At 56.3% G+C, this 16,566-nt stretch overlaps 1 protein-coding gene and 1 pseudogene across 9 annotated transcripts in view; one reads left to right on the forward strand and one right to left on the reverse strand.

Annotated features, from left to right (window-relative positions):
* Positions 1-5,320: 5,320 nt before the first annotated feature.
* Positions 5,321-16,566, reverse strand: part of SLC25A1 (solute carrier family 25 member 1) — a 46,037-nt gene continuing 34,791 nt past the window's right edge. For 3 of the 9 annotated variants that reach the window (XM_021071932.2, XM_084992754.1, XM_084992753.1), the window contains 10 exons: positions 12,844-12,990; positions 11,390-11,552; positions 7,658-7,765; positions 7,483-7,582; positions 7,258-7,396; positions 6,790-6,874; positions 6,542-6,646; positions 6,334-6,449; positions 6,182-6,255; positions 5,321-5,950 (listed from right to left, as the gene is read on the reverse strand). In XM_021071932.2, coding sequence (XP_020927591.1) covers positions 5,836-5,950; positions 6,182-6,255; positions 6,334-6,449; positions 6,542-6,646; positions 6,790-6,874; positions 7,258-7,365 — 603 coding nt within the window. In that variant the 5' untranslated portion in view covers positions 7,366-7,396; positions 7,483-7,582; positions 7,658-7,765; positions 11,390-11,552; positions 12,844-12,990 and the 3' untranslated portion in view covers positions 5,321-5,835. 9 annotated transcript variants of the gene reach the window in all.
* Positions 12,601-13,568, forward strand: LOC146396682 (beta-1,4-galactosyltransferase 4 pseudogene; annotated as a pseudogene).

Here is a 16,566-nt window from a genome sequence, read left to right on the forward strand (position 1 = left end):
GGCAGAACTCAGGGTTGGGCAGAGCTCAGGGCTGGGGAAGACAGCCTCGGATGGAGGTGGGAGGGGCCATCCGCACACTCTCCTTTCCCGCTCCCTCCCTGGCCTAGCAGGCGAGGCCATCAGGATCCCCCTGATTGCTTTCTTTCAAGCCGGTGCCTTTCTCCGAAGCAAAGGCCCGCTAATGCCTCCTTTATCACGGAATTAGGGGATTTAGGGCCGATGGCACAAAGAGGCCCTCGATAGCAGCCCTAATCAAGCGCCAATCGGCCGATCTCAAGCGGGTCTGGGAAGAAAGCAAGAGCGAGGATTAGCGCGGTGGGTCTGCGATAGCATCGCGCAGCCGCAGGCTGAGGCCGCCAGGGAGGGCCGGCCGTGCTGCGGAGAAAGGCCGGCTTAGCCGCTAGGCGCCGGGGATTCTGAAGCCATTAGCGGGGATTAGCACCAGGGTTAATCTGCTTTGGCCGCTCAATTGTCAGCCAGGCGCTGGAGCAGTTGACCCCTCCTCGGAACCTCTGCAGTTCCAGCCGTGGGCTAGTCTCCATCTCTGCAGTGCTCACTGGACCAGGCCTAGTCCCAACAACCAGAGGGAGGGATGAATTCCTGGGTCCAACAGGCCAAGAGGCCAGGTGTGAGTGGCTCCCAGGTCTTGGCTCCAGCCTCCACCTCTGGAAGCCTCCACTAGCAATAAGGGAAGATATCCTCTGCCCACCCTTTGGGACCCCTTCTTTCCTTTAGGCCAGCTCCTCCCCATCCTGTCCCTTTCCCCATGCCACGTCTGGCCCTGTTCACTCCTAGTGGCCTTGGGTGTTGGCCTCCCCACTGAGCTGGGGTTCCAAAGCAAGGTACACTCTCCTCTCCATTATTTGTGGCCAGGAAGCAGGTCGCAGACCAGGGGGATGCTGACTGAGGCCAGCAAAGAGCCACTGCCTGCACACTCTGTCTTTCCCTTGGGGCCCCATCCCAGAGTATGGACCAGTGACCCAGCTGAGGTGACTCTACCTGCCAACCCTGCTCAATAGGTGTGCCAGGATGGGGACTGTGCAGACCTGGGCCCTCCATACATCCCAGACAGGTCTGGTCTCTGTCTGGATTTTTCTTTCTTTTTTTAATAATATATATATTTTTAATTTTCAAGGAAACACTGTATGTATGTATGTATGTATGTATTTGTCTTTTTAGGGCAACAGCCACGGCATATGGAGGTTCCCAGGCCAGGGGTTGAATTGGAGCTGTAGCCACCAGCCTACGCCACAGCAACACGGGATCCAAGCCGCATCTGCGACCTACACCACAGCTTACGGATCCTTAACTCACTGAGCGAGGCCAGGGGATCAAAACCGCAACCTCATGGTTCCTAGTCGGGGTTCGTTGACCACTGAGCAACGATGGGAACTCCTGGATTTTTCCACCTCAGAATTGAGGCCGGTTGAGAAAGAAGGTCCTGGCAGGAGGCCCATTGTCCAGGTAACTCGGCCTGTGTTTATGACTGCCTTCTGCAGAGACCTACCCCAGGCCCGACTCTGAATCCTGGGTTAATGACAGGCTCCAGAAGTGAGGGGACATAGAGGGGTGTGCCCTGGCCTCCTCTTCTACAGGGCTGTGGCATGGGCAACCGTGCCTTACATGGATTGGAGCTGGCCAGGCAAGCAGGACAGGGCAGGGTGAGCAGCGGAGAGACTGGAGGACCTCCTGACCACATCTCCCTTCCCACAGGTGAGACTAGGGACTCTGGAGCAGAATGCTGCACAGGGAGGAAGACAGAGGGGTGAGCCACAGATCCAGGCTCTGCCTTTTGGAAGTTTGGGTCTGAAGACACAGGAAGAGGGCCGTTCGGGAAAAGGGGAACAGGCCCCCTCCCTGCACATAGGTCAGGTACGTCTTGAAGGACAGTGCGGATTACCGAGCAAAGGTCGAGGGTGAGGAAGTGCTGGTGAGAGGGAACAGCAGTGTGCAGCGGTCGGGGACGAAGAAGAGGGCAGGCCGCCGCGGCAGGCGTCCAGCTCGGGGAAACTGAGGAATTTCACGGTGGGGGTGGGGAGGCCGGAGGATGTCCCCTCAGGCTGCTTCAGGAGAGCTCTTGACGTCCAGCGTGAGCAGCCTGCCGACCCGGGGGGCGGGCGACGGAGGCTGCGCCGGCCGAACACCGAAGGTTGAGGGTACTGGCAAGGTCGGTCTCAGACCTAATGAGAGGGCCGAACGCATGCGCGGGTTCGCGTCGAAGTGGGCGCGCCGTGACGCCACCAGCGCACGCCGCCGGGCTTCCGGGAGCGTGCGGCCCCGCCCCCGCTGGCCTCAGCTCCCACCCGAGTCCCAGGTTCCCAGCCCGTGGGTCCGAGTCTTCCCTCATGAACGGGCCCAGGAAACATGCTGTGTGTCTCCGGACCTCCGAGGCTGGAAACTGAGCTGTCCTGGCAGTCTGAGGCTTTTAGCCGTCGGCCTGCGGGCTCAACCTTCCTCCGCGGCAGGGCCTTGGTAAAAGTTGCGGCAGTGTCTATCTCCCCCACTACAGCGCTGAAGGCGGCGGCGGGGGGGCGGGGGGCGTGGGCTCTGGGGTGTGGTCAGCCTGGAGGGTCTGCAGGGGTTGACTGGCCGGCTGGCCCTCAGCTTGAGGGGTGGGCCATTGCAGGCTGCTGAGCAGAGGCGCTGTGATGGCCCATAAGTGGAGGTCACCTCAGATGACACTCCTCTGTTTGAGTGGGGCCTCCGGGCGAGGCTGGGCCAAAGGAAGGGTGAGTGGGAGGTGGGTGTGGCCGGCTGGCCCGCCAAAGAGACAAAAGTGACAGGCGTTGGGCATCAAGGCCTGGCACAATCTGAGCAGAGAGGAGTTGTTACCGTCGTGGCGCAGCCAAAACGACTCTGACTAGGAACCATGTGGTTGTGGGTTCGATCCCTGGCCTCGCTCAGTGGTTTAAAGGATCCGATATTGAGCTGTGGTGTAGGGTGCAGTCGCGGTTCGGATCTGGCGTGGCTGTGGCGTAGGCGGGCAGCAACAGCTCCGACTAGACCCCTAGGATCCTCCATATGCAGCCGGTGCTGGCCCTCAAAGGACCAAAAAAACCTCTGAGCAGAGGGGAGGTTCTCAGGGGTATTTGCCAGGTGGGTGTGGGAGGAGGGGAGCTACAAGGCTACAGGCATCACCCAGTTGCTTGGCCTGTGCCACGTTTTGTCCACAATCTACTGTCTGCATCTCCTCTGGTCCCTGTTCCCAGACTTTGAGGAGGCAAGTGTTCCCCAGACCCCCTGATTCTGTGCCTTTACAAATATCTGGTCCAGGGAATCTGAGAACATGTAGAAAGTAGAGGGTCAGCCAGGAAAACACTCTGGCATTCTCAGCTCAGATTGTTTGTTGTGTAGGCTGAGGGTACAGCTGGAAAGACAGAATTCTTTTTGTTGGCTAAAAGGAGACAGACCCATTTGCTAGGAGTGGCTTAATGTGTGTAATTAGCTGATTGCCATGTATCACCCACATAAGGACATGGAGAAACCCAGGGGATTTCTGTACGGTAGTGGGTGAGCAGGGCTCACCCATGGGAATGAGGACCTCTGCTCTGCTTCCTGTTGGAAGATCTCCCCACATCATTCTGCCACTGCCCCCAGGGCTGCAAGGACAAGGGTCCACCAACCTGCAGCCATCAATATCTTGGTTAAATGCAGCTGTGCTCATCACAAGCAAGCTCCTTCCTGGGCATAGGAGACCTGGCCCCTGCAGCAGCCCCTTCCCTCCAAGAACTGAAGCGCCCCCGCCCCGCCCCCACCTATTCAGGCTGCTGTGAACAGGCAGGGGGGTGGGGCAGGTGGTGCCTCTGTGCTGACAGTCCCAGGGTACGCAGATCCATCTCAATAAGCTTTTCTGGCTGGGCTTCTGCTGTCCACGTGGTGCTGTGTGGTACAAGGAAGGGGCTCTGGGAGCTACTCGGGCTCCCTACCCCTCCTGAGTATAGGTCCCCATGCCCTGCTTTCAACTCAGTGCAGCCCTGCCCCCTCCTCTTCATGAAGGGGGCTGGGGACAGGACTCCCGTGTTGGTGTGCAGTCTGTGAGCAGATGCAGATCCTGGAAGTCAGTGTTCCAGGGCATGAGTCCCCTCAGGACCTAGCTCCTGGGCTCTGCCTGCTGTAAGAACTACCTGGAACTCTGGGGTTTTTTGTCTCCCATGAGAGCTCACTGTGTGAAGCGTCACGTCCTTTTAAGTGCCTCATATCACTCTATACTCATGGCCTACTGGGGCCGCTTCTTATGTCAATGCTTTATCCTCCAATTAGGAAACTGAGTTAGGTGGCTTGCCTTGCCTGTGAGCAGGCAAGTTTTACCACTGGGCCCTTTCTCCTCCATGTCCTGTGAACATTGAGGATGTATGGCCTAGTCCTTCAAAACCATATTCTCTTGCACCCCTTAAACCACAATTGACTCTCAGATCTGCCCCAGACTCCAGGGATCCAGGTGCTGTGTGAGGCAATCTCCCCAAAAAAGGAACAGCTCCAGAGATGAGCCCTGCTTGCTTGAGTAGCCTGCTGGCAAGTTATTTCCCATGCGAGCCAAGCCCTTTGTGTGACTTTTAACGAGGAGTCACTTGGACAAGAAGGTCCTTCTGCCCCACAGAGCACGAGGTCATCCCTCCTGCTCACACCTCCTCCACTTGGCTCATGGGTGGTGGCTCCTAGCCAGATTGGGCCACATGAAGCCTCCAGCTCAGGGATCTTTGGCCCTCATGCTGGGCTTGGCCTCTACCTGCACCTGGCTCCCAGGGTAGGGGCTCCAGCAAGAGGGACGCCTTCCTCTGAGGTTCAGAGCTGTGGGGTGAGGGCCGTAGGTGCCCTGGTCTGGCAGTTCCACACCTCCTGTCCCAGCCCAGGTGAAGGTGTAAAACAGGGTCTCCTGCTCAGTCTTGGGGACCAGAAGAGCACTGCTCACCCCAAAGCACTGCCCCGCAAGCAGACAGATTCAGAGAGAAACCAGGAGGGAGTGAGATGGGCTGGGCCAAAGGCTGCAGGACAGACAGGAGCCCACCAGCATGTCTCTAGGTCCAAATGTCAGCGCAGGGGAGCACTCTACTCTGCTTGCTCAGTGCTGCCTGCCAGGCCACCCCAAGGACATACCTTGCAGCTGACCCTGCAGGAGCTGGTCCATAGGCCACAGGCAAGGCCTGGATGCTACGCAGATATCCCTGGGCTTGATGCCAGGCCTCCCAGTGGGCTTACACTGTGACATAACTGGCTTGCCCACCAGCCTGCCTGCTGCCCAGCTTACCTGGTCCCCTGGCAGTACACTCAGGGGAAGAGTGGGCCTACCCCCGACAGACGGGCCCACGCAGGGACAGGAGGCTGCAACAGGATCCGGTTTATTCTGCCTTGGAAGGGTGGTCCTGAGAGAGGCAGGGGCCACCCTGTCCCGGGCGGAAAGAGGGCCCGAGGGCCAGTTAAGGCCAGTGGCGGGAGAAGCGGGGGGCATGGAGCCCCTGGAATGCAGTGAGGCCAGGCTGAAGCCCGGAGGCAGCTGTGGTAGGCCAGGGTGGGTGGAAGGCACCGGGCTGGGACCAGGCCACACAGGCACCCCAGGAAGTGGGGCACAGGGTCACAGGACAGGAAACATGAAACAGGCATACGAGTAAGCACGTGGACAAGTGGGCACAGATTAACAGGCCAGAGGGACACCCGGTCTCAGCTGGACACATCGTAGTATCTTACAGACCACATGAGACACATGGCACTACGGGACATGTGGAACTGACGACCACAGGGGTCAGCCCTGGGCCACGGAGTGCAAGGGATGGGGAGGGGCCTTTTGGCACGACTGCATTGGAATTGTGATAAGGGGGCGCTGGGGGCAGCCCCCACGGCTCAGTCTGTCTTCCACACTTTGTTGAGCAGCTTCACCACCTCATCATAAATGATGAACACAATGGCCACATCCAGGCAGACCCGACCCAGGCGGGGGATGGTGCCCTTGTAGAATCTGGAGAAGTAGGAAATGAAAAGGCTGATGAAGACAGTGTCTCTGCAAAGTGGGGGTGGATCCCTAGGTAGGAGGAGCAAGAGCAGAGGCCTATGGTGGGACTCACTAAGGGATAGGCCTAGGGTAGGGTGGGCTGAGGCCCTGGCAGAAGGCAGAGAGGGCCTGGGGCAAAGATGGGCAGCCCCTCCCATCCCCCACTCACGCCTTGAGCCCCTCCCATCCCCCACTCACGCCTTGAGCCCCTCATTCCTCAGGATCTGCAGGCCGCAGTCCCAGGTATTGCGGTATTTATGTGCCTCCAGGCCCTGCAAGACACCAGAAACAATTAGGCTCAGCAACCAGCCCCTTTCCTGGCCCCGCCCCCTTCCGGGCCATGCCCACACCTGCATCCGGGTCTTGATCACATCCAGAGGAGTGTTCCCGAAGACACTAGCTGCTCCCGCAATTGCTCCAAACACACCAGTGATCAGCGGGTTCATGGGCTTGTTGGGGTTGTCCCCTGGATAGGGGAGAGGGTTGTGGTGAGAAGGGGACAGGAGAGTAAGGGGAGAGTACGAGGCCTGGAGGTGGGGTTCGGGGGTACAGACGCACCTCGGTACCAGTTGCGCAAGGCGGTCATAACGAAGAAGCGGATGGCCTGGTTGGATCCCTGCTTCAGCACAGTGGCTGTGAGGCCCTGGTACGTCCCCTTCAGCCCTGGGGTGGGCAAGCACCAGGGTCACACTGACGCTTTCTGGCCCCAGCCCCAGGAGTGCCCAGGCAGGAAGCGGAAGTGTGGGCCCTTTCCAGCCTGGCCCAGGTCCCTGACCCCACCTGAGGAGGAAAGCCCAGAGGCTCACCTTGTTCCCGCACAATTTCTCTGACCCCGTGGAAGAATCCTCTGTATTTGGGGTTGGAAGAGGTCTGGTCATGGATGAACTTCACCTGAGAAAAAAGACAGCAAAAGCGCTGGCTCCTAAGGCAGGACCATAAGGGCATGCCTGGCCATTGTGACACCTGGCTGGTCCCTGGAGCAAGAGGCAACCTTACCAACGTTTTTGCTGGTATTTCCTACAACTCAAGCAGCAAACACGTGTTACCTTCTGTTTTATAAGTTTTTAAAACCTCATTATACCATTGCCTCTAGAATCAAGTCCAGGCCACAGGAAGCTATTCCTATGGGCTTCGTTGCGCAGGCTCTGCAGGCAGAACCCCTTGCCCAACTCCTGCGGGACCTACCCACCTTCATGGTCTCCTCGTGGCACAAGACCACCACCCCCGCCACCCCAGCACGCTCTGAACGCCTGTCACTTCCCAGGCCTGCCCACCTTGATAGTCTCCATGGGGCACACAACCACCACGGCCTCGGCCACACCGGCTCCCAGGCCGCACAGTAGCCCGCGCGTGCTGTCCAGCCGTCCCTGGGCGTCCCGCATGTGGTTGCTGAGAAACTCGAACGTCCCGAACCTAGAGCGAGAGGCAAAGGCATGAGATGGGCCACCCCGGAGCCGGGGCTCCCTCCTGTGGCCCCCGGGTCGCCAAGTCCGCCTCACCTGACAGCCGCCTTGGGGATGGAGCCGTAGAGCAGGGAGCTGAGGCCGCGGTACAGGCCCAGGACGCCATGGCTGCGGACTGTCTGCCGCACGCAGTCCCCTGGGGGAGGGGGCGGTCAGCGACCCCGCCTGCCGGCCGCCGGCCTGCCCGCCCCCGCCGGCCTCCCCGACTCACCGATGCCCCGGTAGCGCGGCGGGTGCGAGCGCTCGTCCAGCTGCAGCTGCGTCTTCACGTACTCGGTGGGGAAGGTGATGCAGATTTCGATGCCGCCCGCCAGGCCGCCTGCAGGGACGCACGGGGACCAAGCTGAGACCCCTCCCCCTCCCCACCGGCGCACCCTGCCCCCGCCCGGACTTTGCCCGCCGCCGGGGAGCAGGGCCCACGCCCCTACCGCGGTCCTGGCCGGGTGCACCGGGGACACGCGCCGGGGGCCGGACCCCCCCCGGAAGCACGGCAAAACCCGTGTCCGGGGCCACCCGGAAGCGCGGCGGGGTCGGGGTGGGGGTCGGGGGTCTGCGTGCGCGTGCCCCCACCTGCCAGGATCGCCTTCCCCGGGTGTGTGAGCTTGGCTTTCCCGGGCGCGGGCGCGGCGGCCGCAAGAGCGCGGGGGTCGGCCATGGCGGACGGGGCAGGGGGCCCGGCGGCGGCCTCGGGTCCGAGCTGCCGTGCTCGGTCGCAACCGCGGCGGCGGCGCCGGTTATGGGTCGGGGCTGGGCGACCGCGTCGCTCCCAAGCTCCGCCCCGCGTGGTCCGAGCCGGGCCCCGCCCCCGACCCGCCCCGAGCCCGCGGGAAACTGAGGCCGGGCAGGCCCGGTGGCCCAGCCAATGGCCGCGTGGGGACCGACCAGGCACCGCCCTCTCCTCCCCACAGCCCCTCCCCCGGTACTTGTGGGGACTCCCCCTCCCCTCCAGGAGGGTGGTGCCACTCCTCCGGGCCACCCCTCACCCCATTCGCCGCGCGGTCGCAGCGCCGCTGGAATCCGTGCTCACGGACTCCCGGGCTCCCAGCGGCGCACACGATGGGGAGAAGACCCCCGACGCGCCCTGCTCACCCGGGGTGCCCTACCCGGAGGAGCTTTCCCTGCTCTTCTGTCCCCTCTAGGCCCACACCAGCACCAGCAGGGGAGCTCTGCCTTGGTAAACCGACTTTAAAATGCAGGTTACACGTTGTCCAGCCAGTCCTCGAAGTGACCCGCAGAGGCAGCTCCGTCAGCGCAGAGTGGCAGGGCACCCCCACTCCTAATGCGCCCGGGAGTCCTTGCCAGAAATGAAGGCTCCAGCCACAGGGCCCGGAGGTCAGAGTCCGCCTCCTGCGTGGCGGCCTCAGCCGGTTTTCTCGGGCAGTTAGGGGTCACCGCGGGCGGCCCCAGGCTGCTGTGGCTCAAAGGCTGCCATCACTGGGCCCCAGCAAGATAAATAACATCCAGGCGTCCTGCTCTCATTGGATTCTCTGTGCTTCTGAGATGACACCCTCCTTGGGGAGGATGGGGACCCTGTAGAGGGTACTGCACCCAGTGCCCTACCCTCCAAAGCCGCTCATGAGAGGTGGCAGCATACCCACAGGGTATGCCAGCAGGTCCCGGCCTGCAGCAGTGCCTGCTGTCAGCCTTTGGCCTACGGAGGGAGAGCAGGACTCCTGCTGCCCCCGAGTGGCCAGGGGCCCCAGGAGCAGGGTGTCAGACCAGTCCTGAGTGCACAGAGGCTGAGGCAGGCACCAGAGAGAAGGTGCCTGGAGGCAAGGGCAGTGGGAGTTGTGGGGCCTTTGGAGAGGGCTGACCCGCTGAATCATGCCACAGAGGAGGACACAGGTAGTGGGAGGTGTGAACCCAGCTACAGCCTGCAAGCACACAGCCTCTAGCAGAGTTACTATTGAGGCTGGCACAGGTCACCCACAGTGAACCAGGCAGAGATGGAGTGGGGCTCCCTGGTGAATTCCATTGCTATTCCAGACCAGTGCCTTCCAGCGGGTACTTGACTGCCAGGTGCACTGGAGCAGTGGCCAGACTACAGGCCACCAGTGCAGCCGAATCCTCTGGACACAAGGACACCACCAAGACACCTCAGTGCTCCTTGCATTCAGCCAGTCTGGGCTGCCCACCCCTCCTAAGGAGACCAGTCACCTGACACCTGCCCCCCACCCCACATGACAGCCATCTGGAGATGAGCTGCCCCCTGCCCTTCCTCCAGGCTTCCCTGGGGTTGCCCATGCAGTACCCACAGGCCAGTGAAGATACATGGTGGGGGAGGGAACAGTGAGGTGACGCCATGAGTGGCAGGTTGGACACATTGTGGTCTGGGGATAACAGCGGCCTGAGGCCTAGTGACAGCCTGTGCCCCTGATGCCCACGCCTACCCGAGAGCCCTTCTTGATCCTGGATGCTGACCCTCCCTCAAATGTCCCCACGTTCAGGGCCCTCAATCTCTCCAGGGCTCTCTGCTTAGCCCTGCCTTCTCAATTAGCTCCTCTACGGCCCCTCTTGAAACTCCACCATTGCTCTGGCCTCCACACCTGTCCCACCTCTGGAACATCCCCTGCAAACATTGTCTGCTGCCTGATTGTTAGTCTCACTGAATGTGAACCCAACTGGGCTGTTTTTGTGGTGCTTTTTTTTTTCGCTTTTTTAGGGCCGCACCCAGGACATATGGAAGTTCCCAGGCTAGGGGTGGAATCGGAGCTACAGCTGCTGGCCTACACCACAGCCACAGCAATGTAGGATCCAAGCAGTGTCTGTGGCCTACACCACAGCTCACAGCAACAATGGATCCCAGACCCACTGAGCAAGGCCAGGGATGGAACCTTCATCCTCATGGATACTAGTTGGATTCATTTCCACTGTGCCATGACAGGAACTCCTCTGAATTGTTTTTTTTTTTTTTTTCCCCACTGATATGTTACCAGGAATAATGCCCAGCACACAGTAGGTGCTTAGATACTTGCTGAACAAGTGAGTGTTCTACTTGCTGGCCTCTGGACTGCTTCGTTACCTCTCAATTGCTTTACCATTCACTTCTCAAACTTCTGTGCAACAGGAAAGCATGTGGCCCTGGACCTCGGTGACAGCCACCATCACAGGCTCACAGGCCCCTGATCCCTGGGAGTCACAGAGCACTTTGAGCAGAGTCCCATCTCCAGTCTGCCCTGACCGACCCCACAGTTGTGACCACAGATCCATGGAGACCCAGGCCCTGCACACACCAGCATCCACCTGTCAACGACCCGACAGAAAAGCATACCCACAGCACCAGGAGAGAGACCCCATCCTTCCAAAGGTCTCTCCTGGACTCTTGCCTCTGTCCCTAAGACCTGGTGGGTGTGGTTGTGTCTCTGTCATCACTGGTCCCCTGTTCTCAGCAAGTCACCCAAGGTTGTATGTACCATGGCACATGCCAGTCAGGCTGACTTTATAGAGGGGTTGCCTGTCAGAGGAGGGGCTTTCCTGCAGAGATGTCCTCAGGGAGCCCCCCTTTGCTTGCAGCATTTAGGTGCTGTCTCTGCAGCCAGCAGAGGTCAGCTGGGGCCAGACTTGGGCCCTGGCATCAGCTTCTCCAGCTGGTTGGCCTGGATGATGACGTGGCCAGGGAGGAAGGGCCTGACAGCCGGCAACTGTGGAAAGACCAGCAAACGGGACTCCTGCAGCTGGATTCTGAACAAGGGACACTTGGCTGCATGAGGCTGGGGAAACAATGACAGGCTGGCCCACGTCAGAGACGGGGGTCAGGAGGGCTTACGCATTCCTGCCAGGTCTGCTCAGGGGCAGGACGTCAGGTCTGGGGCATGAAGAAGGTTTGATGAGCTCGGGGACAGCCGCGACAAGGACACACTGACCTGAGGGTTGTCCACATGGGCAGTGCCACTTGAATGTCATCTTAACTGTGCTTCTCCAGGCACGGAGTGTGTGCACTTACAGTTATGGTGCTGGAAGCAAGGAGCCCCTTGTTCTTGAGCAGAGATGCTTCTCCAGGAGACCAGGGCTGACCAGGAGGACCACCTTCAAGCACAGCCGGCTTCTACAACTGCCCCTGCCTCCCTGCCTGCCACACACGGCTCATGTCTTCATGGAGCTAGAGGCTGAAAACAGAGAGACATGATCAACACCCGGAGGTAACGGCATTACCCTGAGATGCGATCTTTGCCTGAGTTTTCTGTGTGATGTGTCTCAGCACACACGCACACACACACACTCCACACACAAGGACATGTGTCTGTTTCGGACACTGGAAATACCCCCTCCTGAGCACTGCCTGTTCATTCTGAACAGCAGGGTAGGTCAAGTCATGATACACAAACTAAGGCCTTGATATCTAGTGGACACTCAATTTTAATCATTTGCCAAACAATTCTTTGCAGAGTCGTTGGAGCTAAATCATTTGTGCATCTTCACAAACTCAACTCACAGATGATCCTGATGTGGTCACAGGCTTTGACAGCCTGTCCTGCCAACTCATCACAGAAAACCAAGATTGCCAGTGGACCCTGACTGTGCTAACCAAGTGATTCAGTTTTAGAAAATACCTTGCTAGGATGTTACTTATCATACTGAGAAATCCATGCTATTAAGACAACTTCCAGGAGCCAATTAACCAACATGGGAGCCCTGGGCCTTGCTTCTACCATAAACACTAGCTTACAAGGTTATATGAGCCACCCCAGAGAACTAGGCAGTGTGAAGGTGCGGGGTGGAGGTAGGGAGGAAAGGTGAGGCCCACAGTGCCCCCAGAGCCCCTCTTCTTGCTCTGTCCACATCCGAGGTGGACCAGAGTGGAAGCCAGGTGGGCATGAAACAGAGTCCCCCTAAAACCCAGTTCCTCTGTTGAGTCTGTGATTGACCTCTCCACCTCAAACGCTGTTCCCTTTTCTTCCTTTAAGATTGAGAAGGGCTGGTGCGGGAGCCACCTCCAGGGTGGTGGGGTGGTCCCGGCTGCCGCTGCCTGCTTCCTCCCCTTGCTCAGGCTGGTGCTCGTTGTGGCAGTATTGGGAAGACTGTTGAAGCAGAACTATCAAAGCAGGCATTGCACTGTCATTTGTCATAAAGTTTGCAACCAGATTGGAAAAGTTGAATTTGAAGCTTCCTGCCTGTAGTGAGGCTGAAAGACACCTATTGCTCACAAAATAAGACATGAGTTTCAATGTGACTTTCTACCTTTCCTACAGATTCCGATTACTGCTGCTTTCTACCTTATGCCTCACAGTGGTTGGGTGGGCCAACTACTTTGTGGGTGCCATTGAAGACATTCCTAAAGCAAAGGAGCTCATGGATGATTTCAATAAGGGTATAGTTTGGGGGAAGAAAGGAACTGTAACAGATGAAGCATCTGTGAAAAAAGCAGACGTTGACAACTGCCCTTCTGTGTCTCCATACCTCAAAGGCCAAAACAAGCTCATTTTCAAACCAGATCTCACTCTGGAAGAAGTACGGGCAGGAAACCCCAAGGTGCACAGAGGCCAGTATCACTCAGAGGAATTCAGGGCTTTGCAATGGGTGGCCATCCTGATTCTTCATTGGCACCTGAAAGAGAAGCACCTGCTATACCTACTGGAAGACCTCCCCCCTTCCTGCAGAGGCAGCAGCTGGACTACGGCATCTATATCATCCCCCAGGCTGGAACTAAAAAATTTAATCGTGCCAAACTCCTGAGCGTGGGCTATCTAGAAGCGCTTAAGGAGGAAAACTGGGACTGTTTATATTCCACGACATGGACCTGGTACCTGAGGACGAATGGAACATTTACAAGTGTGAGGATCAGCCCAGGCCTCTGGTGATTGGCAGGAACAGCCCTGGGTACAGGTTACGGTACAGTGGATGCTTTGGGGGTGTTACTTCCCTAAGCTGAGAGCAATTTTTCAAGGGTTGAGCTTCATAGAATGAAAATAATCTGGCTACTACTTGAAGTGGGTATATACAGTATGATCTTTCACAAGATAGACCAAGGCAACGAGGTGAATATAGAATGGATGAAACCCTTATATCAGGTGTCACGTGTCTGGAGAAAAGATGGGTTGACCAATTGTGATTACAAATTACTCTCTGTGGATTACAATCCTTTATGTGTCAATATCACAGTGGATTTCTGGTCTAGTCGGTGACTCTGGATCTTTTGGTGATGTTTGAAGGAGCTGAATATTTGATTGCAATAATTTTGACCTAGAGACTTCCCCTTGTAGCACACATTAAGAACTTGTTGCCGCCAATCATTGAGCTGCATTCTCCTATCTTGGTATTTTCTTAGCAGAGATCCTGGTGATACAGAATGTAAAACAATTGTGACAAGACAGCTTTCTTAGTTGTTTTGATCATGAAGCTTAGATGATATTGTAATGTATGGAGTTCATGTCGTGGCTCAGTGGTTAACGAACGTCACTGGCATCCATGAGGACACGGGTTCAATCCCTGGCCTCACTCAGTGGGTTAAGGATCCTGTGTTGCCATGGCTGTGGTATAGGCTGGTGGCTACAGCTCCCATTAGATCCCTAGCCTGGGAACCTCCATATACCGCAGGTGTAGCCCTAAAAAGACAAAATATATATATTTGTAGATACCTGAAGAACTAAGTGTCGAAGAACTACTCAAAAGATAGCATGAAGGCTTCATACATATTTTCTGGTACAAAAAAAGGCCATGGGAAGTAAGACTGCTCAATGTCCCACAGAAACAGAATTGTTCTCATCCAAGGGAGACAGGGATAAAGATGTATTTCTGTTACTTATGTATCCTGCATGGCCATCTGTGAAGAGGTGGGTCCCTGGTGAGAAGGCAGCCAAGGAAGAGGGGACAAAGGTGAAGAATCAAGATACAGTGACCTTGGCACTGAAGAGGGGGCAGAAGGACCGTGTCAGATGGTGAGCTGCCATGGTTGTGCTGCTGCTGTGGCTGTCACTCTGCAGTGGTGTCACCTGCCCAGATGTATCTTTTGGTAACAACCCAGCAGAGAACACGTTACCTACTCGTTTTCAGAGCATTTTTTGTAAAATGATTTTGTACGTGTAGGATATGAAATAGCTGTTTACAAATTACATATTAACTAATAATACATACAAAGTACCTCTGTAACAAAATAGGAAAAAGAAAAAAACGAAAAAAAAAAAAAAAAAGATCCTGAGTAGCTCCTGTCCTCTGGGGAACTGTAACTACTTTCCCAGCTCAGAACCAACCACACAAGCTGGTCTCCCCATTGTCCCTGGAACCCGCTGCCATCCAGCTGCTGCTGAGCCTCAAGCAGGCCATCCTGCCATCCCGCAGCCCTGCCTCTCAGAGTTCTCAGAATCACTGACTTAAGAGAATGTGCTGGTGAGGATGGGGGGACAGCCACATATACCAGGACACACTGCAACTGCTGGACGTGTTCAAACAAAGATCTGGACACAAGGTTCATTGCCGCTGTGTTCATAATCACCCACCTGAAAACCGCCCAAAGCCCAAGTGAATGGGTGGTAAACAGATTGGCAGTTACACAGCGGGCATCACTCGGCAACAGAAAAGAACCGACTGCTGGACAAAATGTGGGTGAACCTCAAAGGCATTGAGCTGAGTGAAAGCAGTGACATCAAAGGTTGTGTGCACATGATGTTCTGGAAAAGGCAAAGAGCCTGATGGGAGCAGGTGAGCTGCCGGGGTGCAGGCGTGGGGGTGTAATGTGAAGGCTGCCTTCACAGGGGGTTCCACAGGGCAGTGGGACAGTTCTACATCCTGACTGGTGGTCACTCGACTAGAGGTGTGCTAAAATCCCGGTACTGTATCCCCGCGAAGGTCAGCTTTACTGGATAGTAACTAAAAAGAAGAAAAGGGAGTTCCTGAAGTTCCCGTCCTGGCGCAGTGGTTAATGAATCTGACTAGGAACCATGAGGTTGCAGGTTCGATCCCTGGCCTTGCTCAGTGGGTTAAAGATCCGGCATTGCCAAGAGCTGTGGTGTAGGTCGCAGACATGGCTCGGATCTGGCGTTGCTGTGACTCTGGCGTAGGCCAGTGGCTACAGCTCTGATTTGACCCCTAACCTGGGCTCCTCCATATGCCGAGGGAGCGGCCCTAGAAAAGGCAAAAAGACCAAAAAAGAAAAAAAAAAAAAAAGAAAAGAAAGGTAGAAAAGGGAGTTCCTGCTGTGGCGCAACGGGATTGGTGGCATCTCAGGAGCACTGGGATGTAGGTTCAATCCCCGGCCCAGCACAGTTGGTTAAAGGGCTGCAGCATAGGTCGTAATTATGGTTTGGATCTGATCCCTGGCCTGGGAACTCCATATGCTGTGAGGCGGCCAAAAAAGAAAGAAGAAAAAGTATTAAGAACTCGGGCCCTAAGGTTCACCCCTGCTGTCATTCCTTTCCATGCCCATCACGGATGGGTTTCAGGGTCGCTCTCAGAAACTGTGCTGCTTTGAGCTGAGAACCAGGGGTGGGAGCTGCACATGTTGCTCCCAGTGAGGCAGCAGCCCCAGCAGAGCATGGAAGAGGCCATGTGGTGGACGTGCTGTTTGGTCAGGGCAGCTGGTTCCCCGCTGCTCTTCGGGAGGGAAGGGTTGGGGCTCAGGCTGTGCTGTGACTTCCTGACAAGGCTAATGCCTCATCTGTACATACTGTCTCTTCTTTTTCAGATTCTTTTTCATTATAGCTTATTACAAGACATTGGATATAGTTTCTTGTGCTATACAGTAAATCCATGTTGTTTGTTATATGAATACTTTTATTTTTATTTATTTATTTTTTCTTTTTTGGCCGCATATGGAATTCCCTGGCCAGGGATCAGATCCAAGCCACAGTTTCAACCTATGCCGCAGCTATGGCATGGCCCACACTGTGGTGATGCCAGATCCTTTAACCCACTATTCCTGGTTGAGGATCAAACCACCGTCCTGGTGCTGTAGAGATACCACTGATCTTGTTGCACCACAGCAGAACTCCTATTTTTATCTTTAAGGACAACACTAAATTCTTAACTGCTAGGTCCCCAGGGAACTCCAATAATGGTTTTACCTTAAAGTCTATTTTGTGTGGTAATATTATAGACCATGTAATTAATATACATATATGACTACACATACATTCATATAAAATATCAATTCAATACCAGCACTTTTAGGGTTGGCATTTGCCTAAC

This window comes from Sus scrofa, chromosome 14, assembly GCF_054392235.1.
Source record: "Sus scrofa isolate SSC_HxYL_T2T_F1_AM1 chromosome 14, Sscrofa_HxYL_maternal_Yorkshire_Landrace_v2.0, whole genome shotgun sequence".
NCBI lineage: Eukaryota > Metazoa > Chordata > Mammalia > Artiodactyla > Suidae > Sus > Sus scrofa.